Source organism: Sander lucioperca, chromosome 18 (assembly GCF_008315115.2).
Source record: "Sander lucioperca isolate FBNREF2018 chromosome 18, SLUC_FBN_1.2, whole genome shotgun sequence".
Classification (NCBI taxonomy): domain Eukaryota; kingdom Metazoa; phylum Chordata; class Actinopteri; order Perciformes; family Percidae; genus Sander; species Sander lucioperca.
Window position 1 is genome coordinate 29,868,266 of NC_050190.1, and position 15,915 is coordinate 29,884,180.

Here is a 15,915-nt window from a genome sequence, read left to right on the forward strand (position 1 = left end):
AAAAACCGAATGACACTTTCTAAAAGAAGCATTGTCATAAACGTTTATGACTTGTTTATAATGTTTATGACACGTTCATGACAGTGTCATGTCACTCTTATGTAGATACCTTCAAGTAAAGTGTAACCAAAAATCCTCTCTAATGTCAAAAGTGAAGGTCTTCTCACATACATTAGGTGGATGAGAAGAAAAAAAAATAGAAGGCAAAATCATAACGAAGCCCTTCCAGTAATGAGAAGTAGCTAATTCCCTAAAATCCTGCTGCTGCCTCTAGATAAGATGAAGAATCTGAAGGGAGAGACGAGCTGGCCCAATTAAATTGGTCTAATTACTGAAAGGGCAGCTGTTTCACTGTGGTTCAGGCTGTAGACATAGCCCAGAGACTCACTTGTTGTTTCCGTTCAGCCCGTGGGAAACTGGAAGATGTTCAGCTGAGCAGAAAAGGAGAGGCCTACTTTCTGCATTATCAGTCCCACTGATTTGACGATGATTTATTTTTCCTTCAACTTCTCCTAAAATCTGAAGGACGAATTTGTGACACTTCCTGTGTTGAGTGGATGATGATGGACCAAGAGCATTTCACTGGTATAATTTGTTTTTGATCCTGGTCAAATTAACAAGACTGTAACGTTTTGTAAGAACAAATTCAACAAAAGTAGCGCCTACAGAGTTTTGAGTCAAATATTGCCTTTGCACTTAGATGCATTTAAAAGCTCCAAATTAAAAAATAAAGATTGCAAAATCCTGCAGTAGGGCTGCACAATATATTTTTTTTTTTTTTTTTTTATCGTCATCGCGATATCAACTGCCGTGATAAAATCGCTTCTTCTGAATGTCTTGATTTGTGCTAGAATTAGGATGTTGTATAGATTGTGTAAATTTGTGGACCACATTTGTATTAGGGGGAGTCTAGTTCTATATCCACGACATTCCACTTCTGGGATTGTTCAGGTGCCACCAGAAATACCGCTGGATGTCCGAATTTTAGGCCGGATGTCCGTCACCTTCCCCCTTGTGTTGGCATTTTAAACTCTGGTGGATTTCTGAGGACTATGGTTAACTGCTCCTCAGATCTCTGCAGGGTAAATCCAGACAGCTAGCTAGACTATCTGTCCAATCTGAGTTTTCTGTTGCACGACTAAAACAACCTTTGAACGTACACATGTTCCACCAAAACGAGAAAAAAAGTTCCTTCTCGGGGTTATTTTGGAGCAGCACCTTAGCTCCGTCCGGCTCTTAGAACCGCCCATGACGATTGTGATTGGTTTAAAGAAATGCCAATAAACCAGAGCACGTTTTTCTCCCATCCCAGAATGCTGTGTGGACTAGCCAGACCCTCCTTCGCAGCGCTGTGGAGGAAGGTCTGGCAGTGTGTGACTAGGGGGAAACAAAAACTGCCTTCACATGATCAGAGGTAAAACTGTGAGGATACGTACGTCGTAATTGCTTCTGGCTTTGGTAGCGCCTTGAAAGATTAGCGGCAACGGGGTCAAAGTTGAAATCATTTCAATATTGAGCGCAGTCATTGATGGCAATTCCGAGCGGTGTGCGACGCCAAGGGTATATCGCCTCCCCCGAGTTGTCTCCACCGCTCTCCCCATAGGAAAATAATGGCACAGCCAGAGCAGTTTTACCGCGGCTAAACTCCGTCTCACAGGGGTTTCCGCGGGGTCTTTCATATTCAGGCTGTGAAACAGGCTGCTGTGAGTCAGCTGTGTGGTAGCCTGCTTTTAAAAATGTAATCATTGTTTAGCTTTATTTGCTAAACTCTATGATGGCTGAGACACTTTTGCTGAGTTTTTTGGGCTTCATGTGAACCAAACTGTAAGTGAGAAGACTATACGAGACATGCAACAATACAGTCAAAGATATTTTACTTTTTCGATTAAATAAAAGCACGTCTGGCTCTGGATGTTATTCTCATTTTCCAGGGTGGCCCTTAGTGAAATTGAGTTTGACACCCTCGGACTAGAGTGTGATTACAACATTCTCACCTGTCCAGGTGATCTGTACCAAAGTGGAAAAAAAAACGCGGCAGCTGTCAAGTCGCGATAGCATTCTGTTGATATACTATACTGTATTGTGCCTGGATCCAAATGTGTTTGTCCTTGTGTTTGAGTTGAAGTTTTTGTTATTGTTCTTCCCCGCCTCTCTCTCTCTCTCTCTCTCTCTCTCTCTCTCTCTCTCTCTCTCTCTCTCTCTCTCTCTCTCTCTCTCTCTCTCTCTCAGATGGATACACCACTGACGACATTGAATTCTACTGGCAGGGAGGAAGCAATGCAGGCTCAGTTACTGGGGTGGAGAACATCGAACTGCCCCAGTTCGACATCATAGACTACCAAACGCTCTCTAAGAAAGCTGTATTTGCCACAGGTAACAGTCAAGTAATAGTCAGTTCAACCCTTTTTTTGTATGGTGGCCCTGAAGGACAAAACACGACAGCATGTCAGACAACAAAACAGTATTTCAGAAAACAAAACCACATTTGAGAAAACAAAACCACATTTCACAAAAAACATTTTAAAAAAACATGACATTTCAAATGTTACAATGTTTTTTATTACAAAAGTATTTTCTGAAATGTCGTTTTGTTTTCTGAAAGGCTGTCAAGTTTTATCCTTCAGGGCCACCATACTTTTGACCTGTTAGGAAAAAAGAATGGAATTCCCTGTACTAAACTGTAACTGTTGGGATATGACGTGGTAAATTATAATGTTCATTTCCACAGCACTAATTCCATCAATACAATGACAGTTTTCAACAAACATACTGTTTTCAGTTACTGATTAATTCCAATCCAATTAAATAATATTTAATCCAGATTGTATCCAGAATCTACAGTATACCTCACAGCAGCAGTTTCCAGGCTTCCTCTTATCTGTTGATAACTGAGAAATAGTTTGAAGACAAAGCCAATTACTCTGCCGAGTGCCAGCCCATTAAACCTTTATCATCGCCTGTGTTTTAACACATCAAATTTACAATATAGTCGTTTTCATTTACCTAGATTTTGCTCTTTCTGTTATCAGACAAGCATGACATTGTGTTTTTTTTCATGGCACCTAAAAGTGACAAGTTAGTTACAAACAACCCCCAAGGTTAACCCAACTTAACTACAGCTTAATAACAACATCTGTTTGATTTGCTATTCCGACATTTTAAATGATTGATCACAGTTCCCTAAGTGAACATATTTTATATTTCTGTGATTTTTGGCACTACAAAAGCAATGTTCTTATGAATCTGAATAAATATCTGCAACTTTGTGTGTAACAGGCTCTTATCCACGTCTGTCCCTGAGCTTTAAGTTGAAGAGGAACATTGGCTATTTCATCCTGCAAACCTACATGCCCTCCACCCTGATCACCATCCTGTCCTGGGTCTCCTTCTGGATCAACTATGATGCCTCGGCTGCCAGAGTAGCCTTAGGTCAGTGACTTTTTTTAAATTCTTTACAGATCAGCAATTATGCTTGCTGATATGCTTTTTAGTGGCATGGCTCTATATGGCAATGTGTGTCTGTTGGCCGGTGGGTTGGTCCACCACTTTGCTCCAGACTGAAATACCTCAACAACTATTCCACGGATTGCCATGAGATTTTTTCTACCAGGGTTTCCGCGGGTAGTCTAAAAAAGTAACATTTCAAAATAAAAATTTTAGGCCTTAAAAAAAGTCTTAAATTCGCAAAAGTATTGTGTTTTGGGTCCTAAATAATTTTAAAAAGGTCTTACATGTCCATGTAACGCTACCTCATTGAAAAGTCTTTTTCTTAATTCTGTGGTGTTATAGTTCTTTCTTTCGCTAGTCCAAATTGAATTTTCTGTATAATTACAGATTATAGACCGTGTCGCTTGTATTCAATTTTAATAATTTTATTTACTTTGCAAGTACTTTTGTGACTCTGCATTTCGTTGTACTTTTATTTCGTGATATACAGCAGGTCTTAAATTTCATTCATAAAGGTCTTAAAAAGTCTTAAATTTGACTTGTTGGAACCTGCAGAAACCCTGTCTACAGACATTCATGGTCCCCAGGCGATGAATCCACATAACTTTGGTTAATCTCTGACTTTTCATGTAGCGCCATTATCAGGTCAAAATTTTGAAATTTGTCCAAAACTTTTATGACCAGTGCTCAATTCATAAGTCAAAAGGTGCTGGAACGCGAAATGCATATGAGAGCGGAGGGGTGAAGACGCGGATGCAGGTCAACGGAACGCGTACAGAACAACAACATGCTATGTACTCAAATGCCCAGTTACTAAACTGTGGGGCCTACAGGCCTCAATCAGAATAAACTATAGTAGTCATCCATGTATATACCCTTGACTTCTGTGGACATTTTGTGGATGATTGTGGAGTACCGAATATTGCTTGCCACTACTTTGGACTACTTTACTTTAGCCACATGGTCATCAGTCACAATGGGATCATTAGACTCTATTCCACACCTTCTGTGTGAGCTGGCCTGCTGGAAGTTATGCTGAGTTATTGAGGCGACCAAGGCATATCAAGTCAAATGCCCATTCATTCCAGTGTTTAAAATAGCCATTATAAGTCATCCATTACTCGGGTCCTGTCTGTGCGTGAACCAGAGGTGAGTCAGAGTGCAGTACTGCCACTTAATTACAGCCACTTTAGTAGATTTTACACAAATCTTTTCTCCGATGTGACGCAGTAGCCATCTGTGACAGTACCGTAAATTGGTTTTAGTGGAGGCAAAAGGGAAGGGAAGCTCAACCATGTCTCAACCCAACGTTCACGTCACCTGTAGATACCTTTTAACATGTAACACCCCTGAATATATTTTTGCACATTCCTGCCTAGCTCTTTCATTTTTAAACAGTAACTTTGTACATATAAAAAAATTATATTTTTATTGTATTTTTCTTTTCTATATTAATGTTTCTTGTCTATGCACCAAAGCAAATCGTCGTATGTGAAAACCTACTTGGCAATAAATCGGATTCTGATAATCGCACATGGAAAATCAATTAGAAACAACACAGAAATATAGCTCAACTCTGTGTTGTTAAATTTGGATCGCTCAACAAGGCATGGCTGGTTGGTGCCATTTCAGGAAATTATTGTAAAGATTGACAAAGAATATGTTTATGGCTTTTACCCTCTAACTGGGAAGTTTTGGGACTGATTGGGGGGGATTTGCTATGGACGAAGTACACTCGGCGATACACTGGTAAGAGCTAATGATGTTTAACCATGTATCCAGCTATTTTATGGAGCTCACGTTACTGTATTGTGTGAACAGTTAACTTCATTTAATATTGTGTGTGGCATTTTCTTTTGCGGGGCACAAATGTTCCACCAAAACAAGTTCCTTCCTGAGACAATTTTGCAGAGCCACCGTCGCTGTGCCCGTAGCTTAGCGCCGCCCAAGACGATTGTGATTGGTTTAAAGAAATGCAAACAACCCAGAGCGTTTTTTCTCCTATCACAGAATGTATCTGTGGTGTAGCCAGACCTTACTCCACAGTGCTGTGGAGATAGGTCGGGCAATGCGAGACTAACACACACATTCAATAACCCATCTAATTGTACTTACACATACACACATTTTGGCACATATTGAACATACCCATAGGCAGTCACAGCTACGCATTAGCTCTACATGATTAACTTTGCACATTAGATGCATTCAGTCATGCATGTACATGTGCATGCACAGACAGACATGCAATGTAACCATTTAAAGTACGACATTTTAGGAAATGCTTTTTTAAGCAGTTGTTATGGTTGTTTTGTAATAAGGGCTAATGAAAGCCTTGCTCCTTCTGTAGCTATAGTGTCCACTCAGCATGCAATCTTGCCAAAAGACCTCCTTCTAAACGTCCCCTCCCTCCACGTCTGCTTGTCTGCAGGTATAACTACGGTGCTGACCATGACCACCATCAATACCCACCTTAGGGAGACTCTACCCAAGATCCCCTACGTCAAGGCCATTGACATTTACCTTATGGGTTGCTTTGTCTTTGTCTTTCTGGCCTTGCTGGAGTACGCCTTTGTCAACTACATCTTCTTCGGTCGAGGTCCTCACCTGCAGAAGAAGGTTGCAGAAAAGGCTGCCAAGTCCAACAACGAGAATAAGAGCAGACTGGAGAGCAACAAAGTGCAGGTGGGAATAGGGGCTTTGTCATACTGTTTGGTTAATGACATCATACAGCCCAGACACACCAAGCCAACAGTTGGCCAAAAAGTGACAGAGTTAGTTTTTCTTATTAATGAAAAATGTGAATTTCAAACCCTGCTCACTGTAACACCTCCGTACACCTGGCCAATCCCTGCATAAAGTGGACACGGCTGTCAGACACAAGCGCTTCTTTTTAAGCATACTGACACCTGGAATTTAGTTCTACCTTTACCTCTTAGTGGTTATGGGATTTCCAGCTTCTCAAAGAAAACACTTTATGCTTCCTTCAAAATTGTCTTAAAAGGTCTTACCTGACCTCTAGCTCACCCAGTAGAGTCCTCGGCAGTGGCCTCAGGTTCAAATCCGACCAGCAGCCCTATGCTGGATGTCGTCCCCCCTTCTCTCTCCCCTTTCTTGACTTCAAGCTATCCTGTCAATTAAAGGCCATAAAATCCCCAAAAATATATTTAAAATAAATAAATAGGTACAGGTCTTACCTGTATCTGGCAGTCCACGACGCAATTTTGAAATTTCCCATAAATAGGTTGCTGCTTGTTGTTTGAAGCCCAGCTCAGACCAAAGATTTGCGACGAGACAAGTTGAAACTACTTGCAACGCTTCGGTCTGCAGCGTTCTGAAACCTACCAGTTCATACCAATGCGACGAGACGGTGTATCATCTCCATAGCCACGACTCTTTGTACTTCCGTCCTAACTTCCGACTTCCAGGCTTTTTGTAGCTAAATATATCATTTGTTGCGTCTAAATATGAATGTGGATAACGTTGGTGATAGTGAGATGTTTGCTACAGTTACATTTCTAGTGATGAATCGGCGAAAACGTGTTTTATTTCTCTGATTCACGGCTTTGTCCAAGGCGCTCCCTCTCTTCAGTCAATCTCTAGCTCCCCCGACCGTATATGCTTGCGGGCGCTCATTGAGCGACTAGCTGACTTTACAAGATGACTTCTCTATTGGCTGTTGAAACAGGTGAACTTACGTTCTAAAACCAGCTGCTGGAGACTGGACAAGCTGAGTCGCAGCCACACTATCAGCCGGTTTGAGTCGAGCTGAGACGGGCCAGTTCAGACCGCTGCAACTTTTTTGTCTCGTCGCAAATCTTTTGTCTGAACTGGGCTTTAGGGATCCAGCCCATGACTTTGCATTCTATTTGGGTTTTGGTTACAGTATGAATTGATTGAAATCTGATGACCTTCTTCCTCAGGTTGATGCCCATGGCAACATCCTCCTGACCAACCTAACCAGCGAGATGAGTGGAGCAGACATGATGGGCGTTCTCAACGACCCTCGGGCTACCATGTTCTCTTACGACAGCGCCAGCATACAGTACCGCAAGCCCATGGCCAGCCGAGACCTGTACGGACGACCGGCCATCGACCGGCCAATGGGCCACAAGAAGGGTCGCTTGCGGAGGAGGGCCTCGCAGCTCAAAGTGAAGATCCCCGACCTCACGGATGTCAACGCCATAGACAAGTGGTCCCGTGTCATCTTCCCAATTGCATTCACCTTCTTCAACTTGGTCTACTGGCTTTACTATGTCAATTAGGGTGGCGGCGGCGAGCCTGTGCAGAAGCACCAATGATAATGGTTTGATAGAAAATCTACCTAGGTCTTGTACAGCGATGAAAATGAAGAAGCGTTCAGTCCATTTGTACAAATCCTGTTTTGGAATGAGTAGTACTGGATGTCTTTACAATGTACATACAATTTAATATATAATATATAAATATATATATATATATATATATATATATATAACAGAGGTATAATTTATTAAAAATCCTATCACTTTTGCTGTACTCATCCATACAAAATAGATAGATACAAATAATGGAATTTAAGACACAGTATAGGTATGTTATTTCTAAGTTCAAACTTGCCAAAAAGACTTTGGTGACTACGAAGATACAGGCAATGATCTTTCCTTTGTTCTATCTATTTTTCTTACCTTCTGTTATCTCACTTTTTGCATGTGAATGGAACACAACCTTTTGTTTGCTTAAGGTAAAAAAAATAATTATAAAAACAAGAGAAAAGGAATCCCAGTGCAAAACGTGTACAGGAGGTACCTAAAACCTTTTACATGATCTTGTGACTGAAGCTAATCCAACTAATTAACAGAAGGTGTCTGGTTGAATTCTACGGAGCCCCTAAAGGAACATGGGGAATTAAAAAAATGTTCTTGCTTGTCGTGAGTACAAGATACTTTCTGGTGCGCACACAGATAATTTTCCCGTGAGCACGCAAAAATAACTCGTGCTCATGAGAAACCAATCTTAGGCTAGCAAAATGATGCTAACGAAGCACTGCTAACGTTATGTGGCTAAAGTTATTTCACAATTTCACATTCGCAGCATGAAATTGGTTAACAGCAACCTTATCATCTTTAAATTTGCTGATGACACTATGAGGTACAGTTAGTTGCGTTTTCAGGAAGATGAATACCTCCTCCTCAGCAGTAGGATCGGGCATCGAGAACCGGTTCCAACTTGGAATTGTTTTAAAAAATTGCGCTTCCAATGGAATCGTTTTTTTTTTTAAATTGGAATCGTTTGGAAAAATTGGTTTTGAATCCGATCATCGGTTCCAAATTTAACATGCGCAAGTTTTGGTTTCTGTAGTGGTGACTGTACTTCCAGGCGCTTGTTGTGTTGCAGCCATGGAGCACAGTAAGCGGCGTTGAAAAAGCCCAGTAAAACTGTAAATCACCACTGAATCAAAATAAAATGTTTCTCTTATCCTCTTATTTGTGAAATAAGCATGTGACCTGTTTCAACTCCACCTCTCACAGAATCAGAATCAACAATCCATAAGAACTGGAATCGAAAGAAAGATTCGGAATTGGAAAATCAAAACGATGCCCAACCATACTCGGCAGCCACTCCGACTGGTATTCAGATTGGTTTCTCGTGAGCTCGCAGATGTATCTCGTGCTCACGAGAAACCAATCTGAAGACCAGTTAGAATAGTTGTAGTAGTAGTAGTAGTAGTAGTAGTAGTAGTAGTAGAAAGAAAAGTATCTCATGCTTATGAAAGCACACCAGAAAAAGAAAATTCCCCATGCATGTCCCTTTAGGGGCTCCGTAGCATTCCATCGTGATAAGTTAGTCCTTATAGTGCGTTCCATTTGTACTCCAAGGTCGTTTTTTCCGAGGTGAAAGTTGGAAACACGCCCCCTGACCTCGGATTTCCAAGCTCGGAACTCGGACAACCTCCGAGTAGCCCGAGCTCAAGATCCAACATGGATGCCCTGTGCATCAACAGTTGTGAAAGCTTTAGTAACATACAGTTAATAGCACTTCTGTCATATTTGTGTCTCACTAAATCAGTCCTGTACAACTTCGATCTGTGGACATGTTACGTACGTTTGTATGCACAAAAAACAGCGTAATGCGACAATATTAACTGGTATTGCTAACAATGGCTAGAGCTAACCCCACAATGAGAAATCCGACTAGTAAATGGAACGCTTTCAACTCGGGTGTGACGTCATTCCCAGCTCCTGCTTCCGAGTTCCGAGGTAAATGGAACGCATTATTTGGTTTGGTTATAAGTTCAGTGCTTTGACTGAGCTCATTTTTTGTGGAGTTGGGTTGAAATCCTTCTCTGACAGCCATCTGTGAGCTAACAAACATGTCCGATTGCTTTTCATGAATGACATGTTTTTTTGACAAGTTTCTTTTACATTTCTGTAACAAAAAAAAAAAAAAAAGCTTTGCATGGTTCTACTGAGCCACTCTGTATTATAATCATTATACTGTATGCTTTTGAACAATCATTGCATTTAAGGTAAGTACAGGACAGATGTTAATTGGAACTCCACTAATTTCCAAAAAAAAAACAAACAAATGTAGTCAAATTTGTACCTACAATATTCTCACAGCGTCTGTGAGCATGTACAATGTAATTTTCTTTAAAAGAAATCAGGTAAAGAATGACCAATGATGTCACCATGCTTTCAAAATCACATTCAAACACTTCAAGCTCTGATAAAACTCGCTGCTGGTGTTGAAACACGTGGTGTGACAGACTATTATTGAACATTTTTTGTCAGATACCTGAAATACTGTACATACTGTAATTGTTAGAATTGCATAGAGTTTCATCCACCTCAATGTGTTATCGAAGGGCAAGTGCTTGGTCATTGTTACTCTAATTTATTTGGTCAGTGGATTGCCTTTTAGCTTAGCCTTAGGTCTTATATTATTGTAAGACCCAAGTTCAAGTTTGCAGTCAGGTTCCAATACATTTTTGAAGGTAAACTAGTGGTTTGGACAGCAAAATGTGTGACAAAAAATTAGCATCACACAAAGTGAATAGCCAGTCGGTGTCCCAAGAATGTACGTCCATATTGGACAATTCCTTACCTCACAAATCATGTTCAGTGCCCATGCAGGAATAAGCGTGTCCTTTACAGTATATAGCGGAGCGGAAAGTCAGGGTGTAGACAGTCTCGCTTTGCCAGTCCTTCCTCCACAGCGCTGCGGAGAAGGGTCTGGCTAGTCCACATAGCATTCGGAATGGGAGAAAAATGTGCTCTGGTTCATTGGCATTTCTTTAAACCAATCACAATCGTCATGGGCGGTGCTAAGCGCCCGACAGAGCCACGCTGCCGCTGGAAAATAGCCTCGGGAAGGAACTTGTTTTGGCGGAACGTGTACGTTCCAAAGTTGTTTTAGTCGTGCAACAGAAAACTCAGATTGGACAGATAGTCTAGCTAGCTGTCTGGATTTACCCTGCAGAGATCTGAGGAGCAGTTAACCATAGTCCTCAGAAATCCACCAGAGTTTAGAATGACAACACAAAGAAAGAGGAAGGTGATGGATATCCGGGCGAAAAAAGCGTGATCCGGCGGAATTTAGAGTCCGATGCTGCGTCCGAAATTCCATACTAGCGTGCTATTTAGTAGCTAAAACAGTATGTGGGATTTTTTAGTATGTCCGAAACCTTAGTGTGAAACCAATAGTACACGAATTGCATACTATGCCGGTATAAATATCCCACAATGCAATGTGGTAGTAACAACAACGTTCATGGCGATGCTGCCAGAGCGTAGGTTGGCAGGGGTTACCATGGTTACGCGTCTTCAATGGCAAGGAGGCTCTCAGGAAGTGACGTTGAACATTACAGCTTAATGCGTCCAAAAAGATACACACTACTGTTTATTTACACAAAAGTATGTTGAACGATATAGTATACATATTGAGTATGTAGTGCAGAGGATGATGAGAGTTTATGTTCCGTTACAGACCTGCAATTAATATTTTGTCTTTTTATCGACCCTTGAAAAAAAAAAAAAAGGAAAAATCCCACACTGCTCTTGCTACAGCATCACCATTTAAAGAAGAAATTAACGTTTAGGGACTGAAACGTTACTTTCTTCAGAAAAGCAAAACCTCGCGCCGTGTGTTAGTGAAGTGTTCTTCCTCCAAAATGATGGTTACAGTTAATAAAAAGGTAATTGGAAAATGCGCGAAAATTGAGTACACTGCATGCCCATTAAACAACCTAAACTCTACACATTACATCATATTACTGCATTAGCACTGAACATTAAAATTAGGCTTAAAGGTGCTGTAGGTAGGATTGCGGATCCAGGACTTAGCCCAAAAATTTGAACATCGACCACTTCTCAGTCCCTCCCTTCTTTCCGCTAAAGCCCAAAACGGTCTCCTAAGCCCCTCCCCCCACAAGGGAGAATGTATGTGTGTGCATGAGCAGTGATTGACACGCAGTTAGACACCCCCCCCGGCCCTGATTGGTGCATCTGAACAGGGAGCGGTGGATTTTTGCAAATCTCACTACAGGCTGTAGGTGGTGCCAGAAATGACCTGCTTCATGTAGTTCTCCTGGAACATAGGGTCAGTTTCAGCAAATATGACAGAAAGTTAGTTTTATAAGTCTTACCTACTGCACCTTTAAATCGCGAGGTGCAAATTCATCCTATATGGGCATAATTCCTGGGGATACTGACCTACTAAACGGCAGTTTCCCATTGACAGGAGAGGAAGGGGTAAACTGAGACACATTGTGTGTTTGTGTAAGTCCTTGTTCTCCCGCATGCTACTTCTCTTGGTAGACCTAGGTGTGTCGGCCTTTGCAAACATTCTTATAAGGTTTCTTTGTGTTCTAGTCCTTTTATTGTGTAACTTTGAAGAAGCTGCCTTTTTTTAAAGCCCATAAACTATACAGACTTAGTGATAGACAATTGTGTTGGCTTTCTATGTCATCTGCTTACTTGCAAAGCAAACAGGGATGTAGAGGTTGCGGGCTTCGGTAGAGACATTATGCATTTTTCTGGTCACTGAGGGAGTTTGTGCGCTGTAAGGTGTGAGTGTTCACAGTGGATCAACTGAAAGGACAACTTGGGTGTTATTTTCATAGCGATCGGACAAGTTGTAAACAAACCAACTGTTATCCAGATTATTTAAACCACATGTTCGGAGGCAAACATTAAAGTGAGTGCACCTGAAATACCTGAAAGCAGGTATTTCCCAAAGGTAGCTTTTTTTTGAGAACCTATCCTTTAAAACCTGTCTTTTGCAACTTTCTCTGATAGTATATTAATTAGTATAAGAAGCTACAGCCAAAACTACAGATACAAAATGTAAGTGGTTTAAGTAATGTGTTTTTTTTCTTCCTCAACGTTTCCCCAGTTAAGGACACACTGTTGCAGATACTTGATGGTGAGGACAAATGTGGACTGATTGTCTTATCAGGGCTTTAAACAAAAACACAGCAAAAGCAGATAGGCTTCTACAGGACACAATAGCAGTGTGCTCTTTCCTCATGGCTGAATATTGTGCCTTTACCAAGACTCTCAATATTTTCACAGGGTTTAACTTAACTTCTATCTAGTGAGTAGAACTTAAAAGACAAATCATCTTGTACTTTTTTTTTTTTTTTTTAGATCAAGAAGAACAAGGAGAACCAAAAACAGAAGTGGACTCTTTATGATCTTTTTTTCTGAGGCTCCAAAGTACAGTACCATTAGCTAAGCGTAGATTGTAGTAGTAAGACATTCCCAGCATTACGATGACAATCTTTTGAACTCAATGCTGAATAAAAAAAATTATAATAATCTTGTGCAAGGTTGGTCTCCATGCTGCTCGTGTTGCTATTTGTAGCACACGGACAGGAGGTAAAAGAAAAGGAAAAACAGCTCGGCTTTCTTCACGACAAAGGACCGGGAGCAGATGGACACATGTTTTCTGTGAACGAATGAGCTAATGGAAGCTCTGAACTACTGGTTTGCCTAAAGGCTGTGGAGGGGGAGGACATGTACTGGACTCTTATTGTGTAAAATTACTGTACATTTTTTCTCTCATGCTCTTTATGTGCTCTCAAGTGGAATTGGATGTGTGTCTTTCTGTTTGTTTACAGGCAAACATAAGACTGTGCTGGGAGAGAGAGAGAGAGAGAGAGAGAGAGAGTGTGTGTGTGTGTGTGTGTGTGTGTGTGTGTGTGTGTGTGTGTGTGTGTGTGTGTGTGTGTGTGTGTGTGTGTGTGTGTGTGTGTGTGTGTGTGTGTGTGTGTGTGTGTACGTCTGCAAGATTGTGTGTGCATGAGTATGTGTGTCTGTGCGTGTGCATGGGAGTGCGTGTGTGTATGCGCGCGTGTGTCTGCAAGCTTGTGTGTGCATGGGAGTACATGTGTGTGTGAGTGTGCATGTGTATGTGAGTATGTGTGTCTGTGCGTGTGCATGTGTGTGTGAGTGCATTTGGATGCGTGTGATGGAGAGAAAACACGACATAGAAATTCTTTGTGTCAACTTATAGAGACTTCAAAGATTAGAGTTTAAATAAAATTGCTGACATCTCTATCAACTATAAAGTGTATTTTTGAAGGATTAACAGAAACTAACAGGTATGTTTGCTTTTTGTTGTTTAATAAACATAAAAAAAAAAAAAAAACGGATGAAGGGTGTGATAACAGCAGCCCAGTTTAGATTTTGCCCCCCCCAGGGCCCCCTAACAGGTTAATCCAACCATGATAATATGAACGTCGTACAAATAACATTAAATCCAGGGATGTGTTCTGCATCTAACAAATAGAGGATAACTGCTTCACACTCACACTTCACGCTACTCTTTTAAGGCAGAAAAAAAGACTACTCACTTTTCACTTTGCTCTCATAACATCACTTGAAACGTGGACTCAGTCGCAAAAAAAAGGATCAAAATCTAAAATATTCACGAAAGGACTGCGTGTGGCACATTTGTCGTTTATTTAATTTATTTGATATGAAACACATGCAACTTTTTTCCCCCTCGTACCTTACCACAGACCATTTTCCAAAGCATGCTGTTACCTTCCAGTCAACCATCCACCATTCCCCTGCAGTGCAACTTACAGACACTTGAACCATGCTTGAGGTATGTATCACAAAGCAGTGACAGTTCTATTAACTCCCCCCCCCTACAATCTTTGGTTCACCTGGTCTCCTTGTGTAATACTGCATCATTTCTTTCAGGAGAACCTGGGCTATCAGGATGTGTATGCTTAGGCCTCTGACAAATCCAAATTTTGCTGTGCGATTAATTGTCTCAGAAATAATTTGCGATTAACAATAGAATTGTCTCTTTCAGTCAAATTTTACATTTGTTTTATTATTTATTAGTTTTTCAAACAAAAAAAAAAAAAACATCTTTTGGTTATATATGATAATGTAGTAACCCATGTACACAGGCTGTGAAGCAAACCACCCCTCTTTATCATCATAAAAATATTTTATTTTGTCTGAAATGAACATAAAATTGACAATAGTACAGTATAACATAGTTTTCCGTACACAATTATGTAATACTTGTTACAGGCCTATGTATGCTGCAGGGTGAGGGTTAGTATACATTGTTAAATGACTATAAAGACAAAAGAAAATACTAAATGGAAATGGAATCTCACAGAAATGTATTGAAAGAAGAATAATAACCAAGACTTTTGGCTTTTGAAAATGGTTCTCCCAAGTCTTGGCAATCAGGTGAAAAGAAAAGTCTTTATGCTTTTATCCAAAAAGGTTAGTTGTGCCACCAAATTGGCCTAACATGAATCCAACATATTATTAGCAAATGTAAATCTGCTTATTTGGGATTTATTTTTAATTAACAATAGGCTTACTGGCCCATAGGTAACGTAGCCAACAATTATTATTTTGATAGCTTAGTATTGTATGCACTAAAAAGGTATGTATAAAGGCGTTAGGCTGCCCTACACGTTGATGTAGACGCAGTTTATTATGCAACTTGATTTTATACAAATATGTAGTAGGGGGTCCCTGCTCCGTCTCTCTTTCAGTTAAGGGGTCCTTGGCTTAAAAAATGTTGAAGACCCCTGAACTAACAAGATGTGATGCTGGGTTGAAAGGTCACGGACAATTAAGTGAGTAGCTAGATTTTTGGATTCATAATTATTTATTTATGTTACACAGATAATTCCACGATTGATTAAAAAAGCTTCTGGATGGCCTACAATTGTTACAGGACCTCGTTGAAACGGCACATGTCTCTGCTTCTAAAAAAAAACACAATATATCTGGAGATATTAAATAAGACATAAAACGTATTGTGCTGCGATCAAGAATATATTTGTCTTTTTCAGTCAAATTTAAAAATATTTATTTTCCCATTACTTTTTAATTTTTAAACAAATTAAAGTTTTGAATGAATTCCAACATCAATCTTTTGGTTATATCGCTGTTATGTGACCCTGATAATGTAATAACACAAATACACAGCCTATGAAGTAAACAA

At 40.4% G+C, this 15,915-nt stretch overlaps 1 protein-coding gene and 1 long non-coding RNA gene across 2 annotated transcripts in view; both read left to right on the forward strand.

Annotated features, from left to right (window-relative positions):
- The window catches only part of gabrb1 (gamma-aminobutyric acid type A receptor subunit beta1), a 61,807-nt gene extending 51,627 nt beyond the window's left edge, over positions 1-10,180 (forward strand). The window contains exons 6-10 of the mRNA XM_035994994.1: positions 2,230-2,373; positions 3,277-3,429; positions 5,879-6,132; positions 7,371-8,401; positions 9,088-10,180. Coding sequence (XP_035850887.1) covers positions 2,230-2,373; positions 3,277-3,429; positions 5,879-6,132; positions 7,371-7,712 — 893 coding nt within the window. The 3' untranslated portion in view covers positions 7,713-8,401; positions 9,088-10,180. The remainder of the gene's footprint in view (positions 1-2,229; positions 2,374-3,276; positions 3,430-5,878; positions 6,133-7,370; positions 8,402-9,087) is intronic.
- Positions 10,181-11,993: 1,813 nt separating this feature from the next.
- On the forward strand, positions 11,994-13,239 carry LOC116065755. Its single transcript, XR_004108806.2, has 2 exons — positions 11,994-12,852; positions 13,077-13,239. It is a non-coding gene; the product is annotated as an uncharacterized LOC116065755 (long non-coding RNA).
- The last annotated feature ends 2,676 nt before the right edge of the window (positions 13,240-15,915 follow it).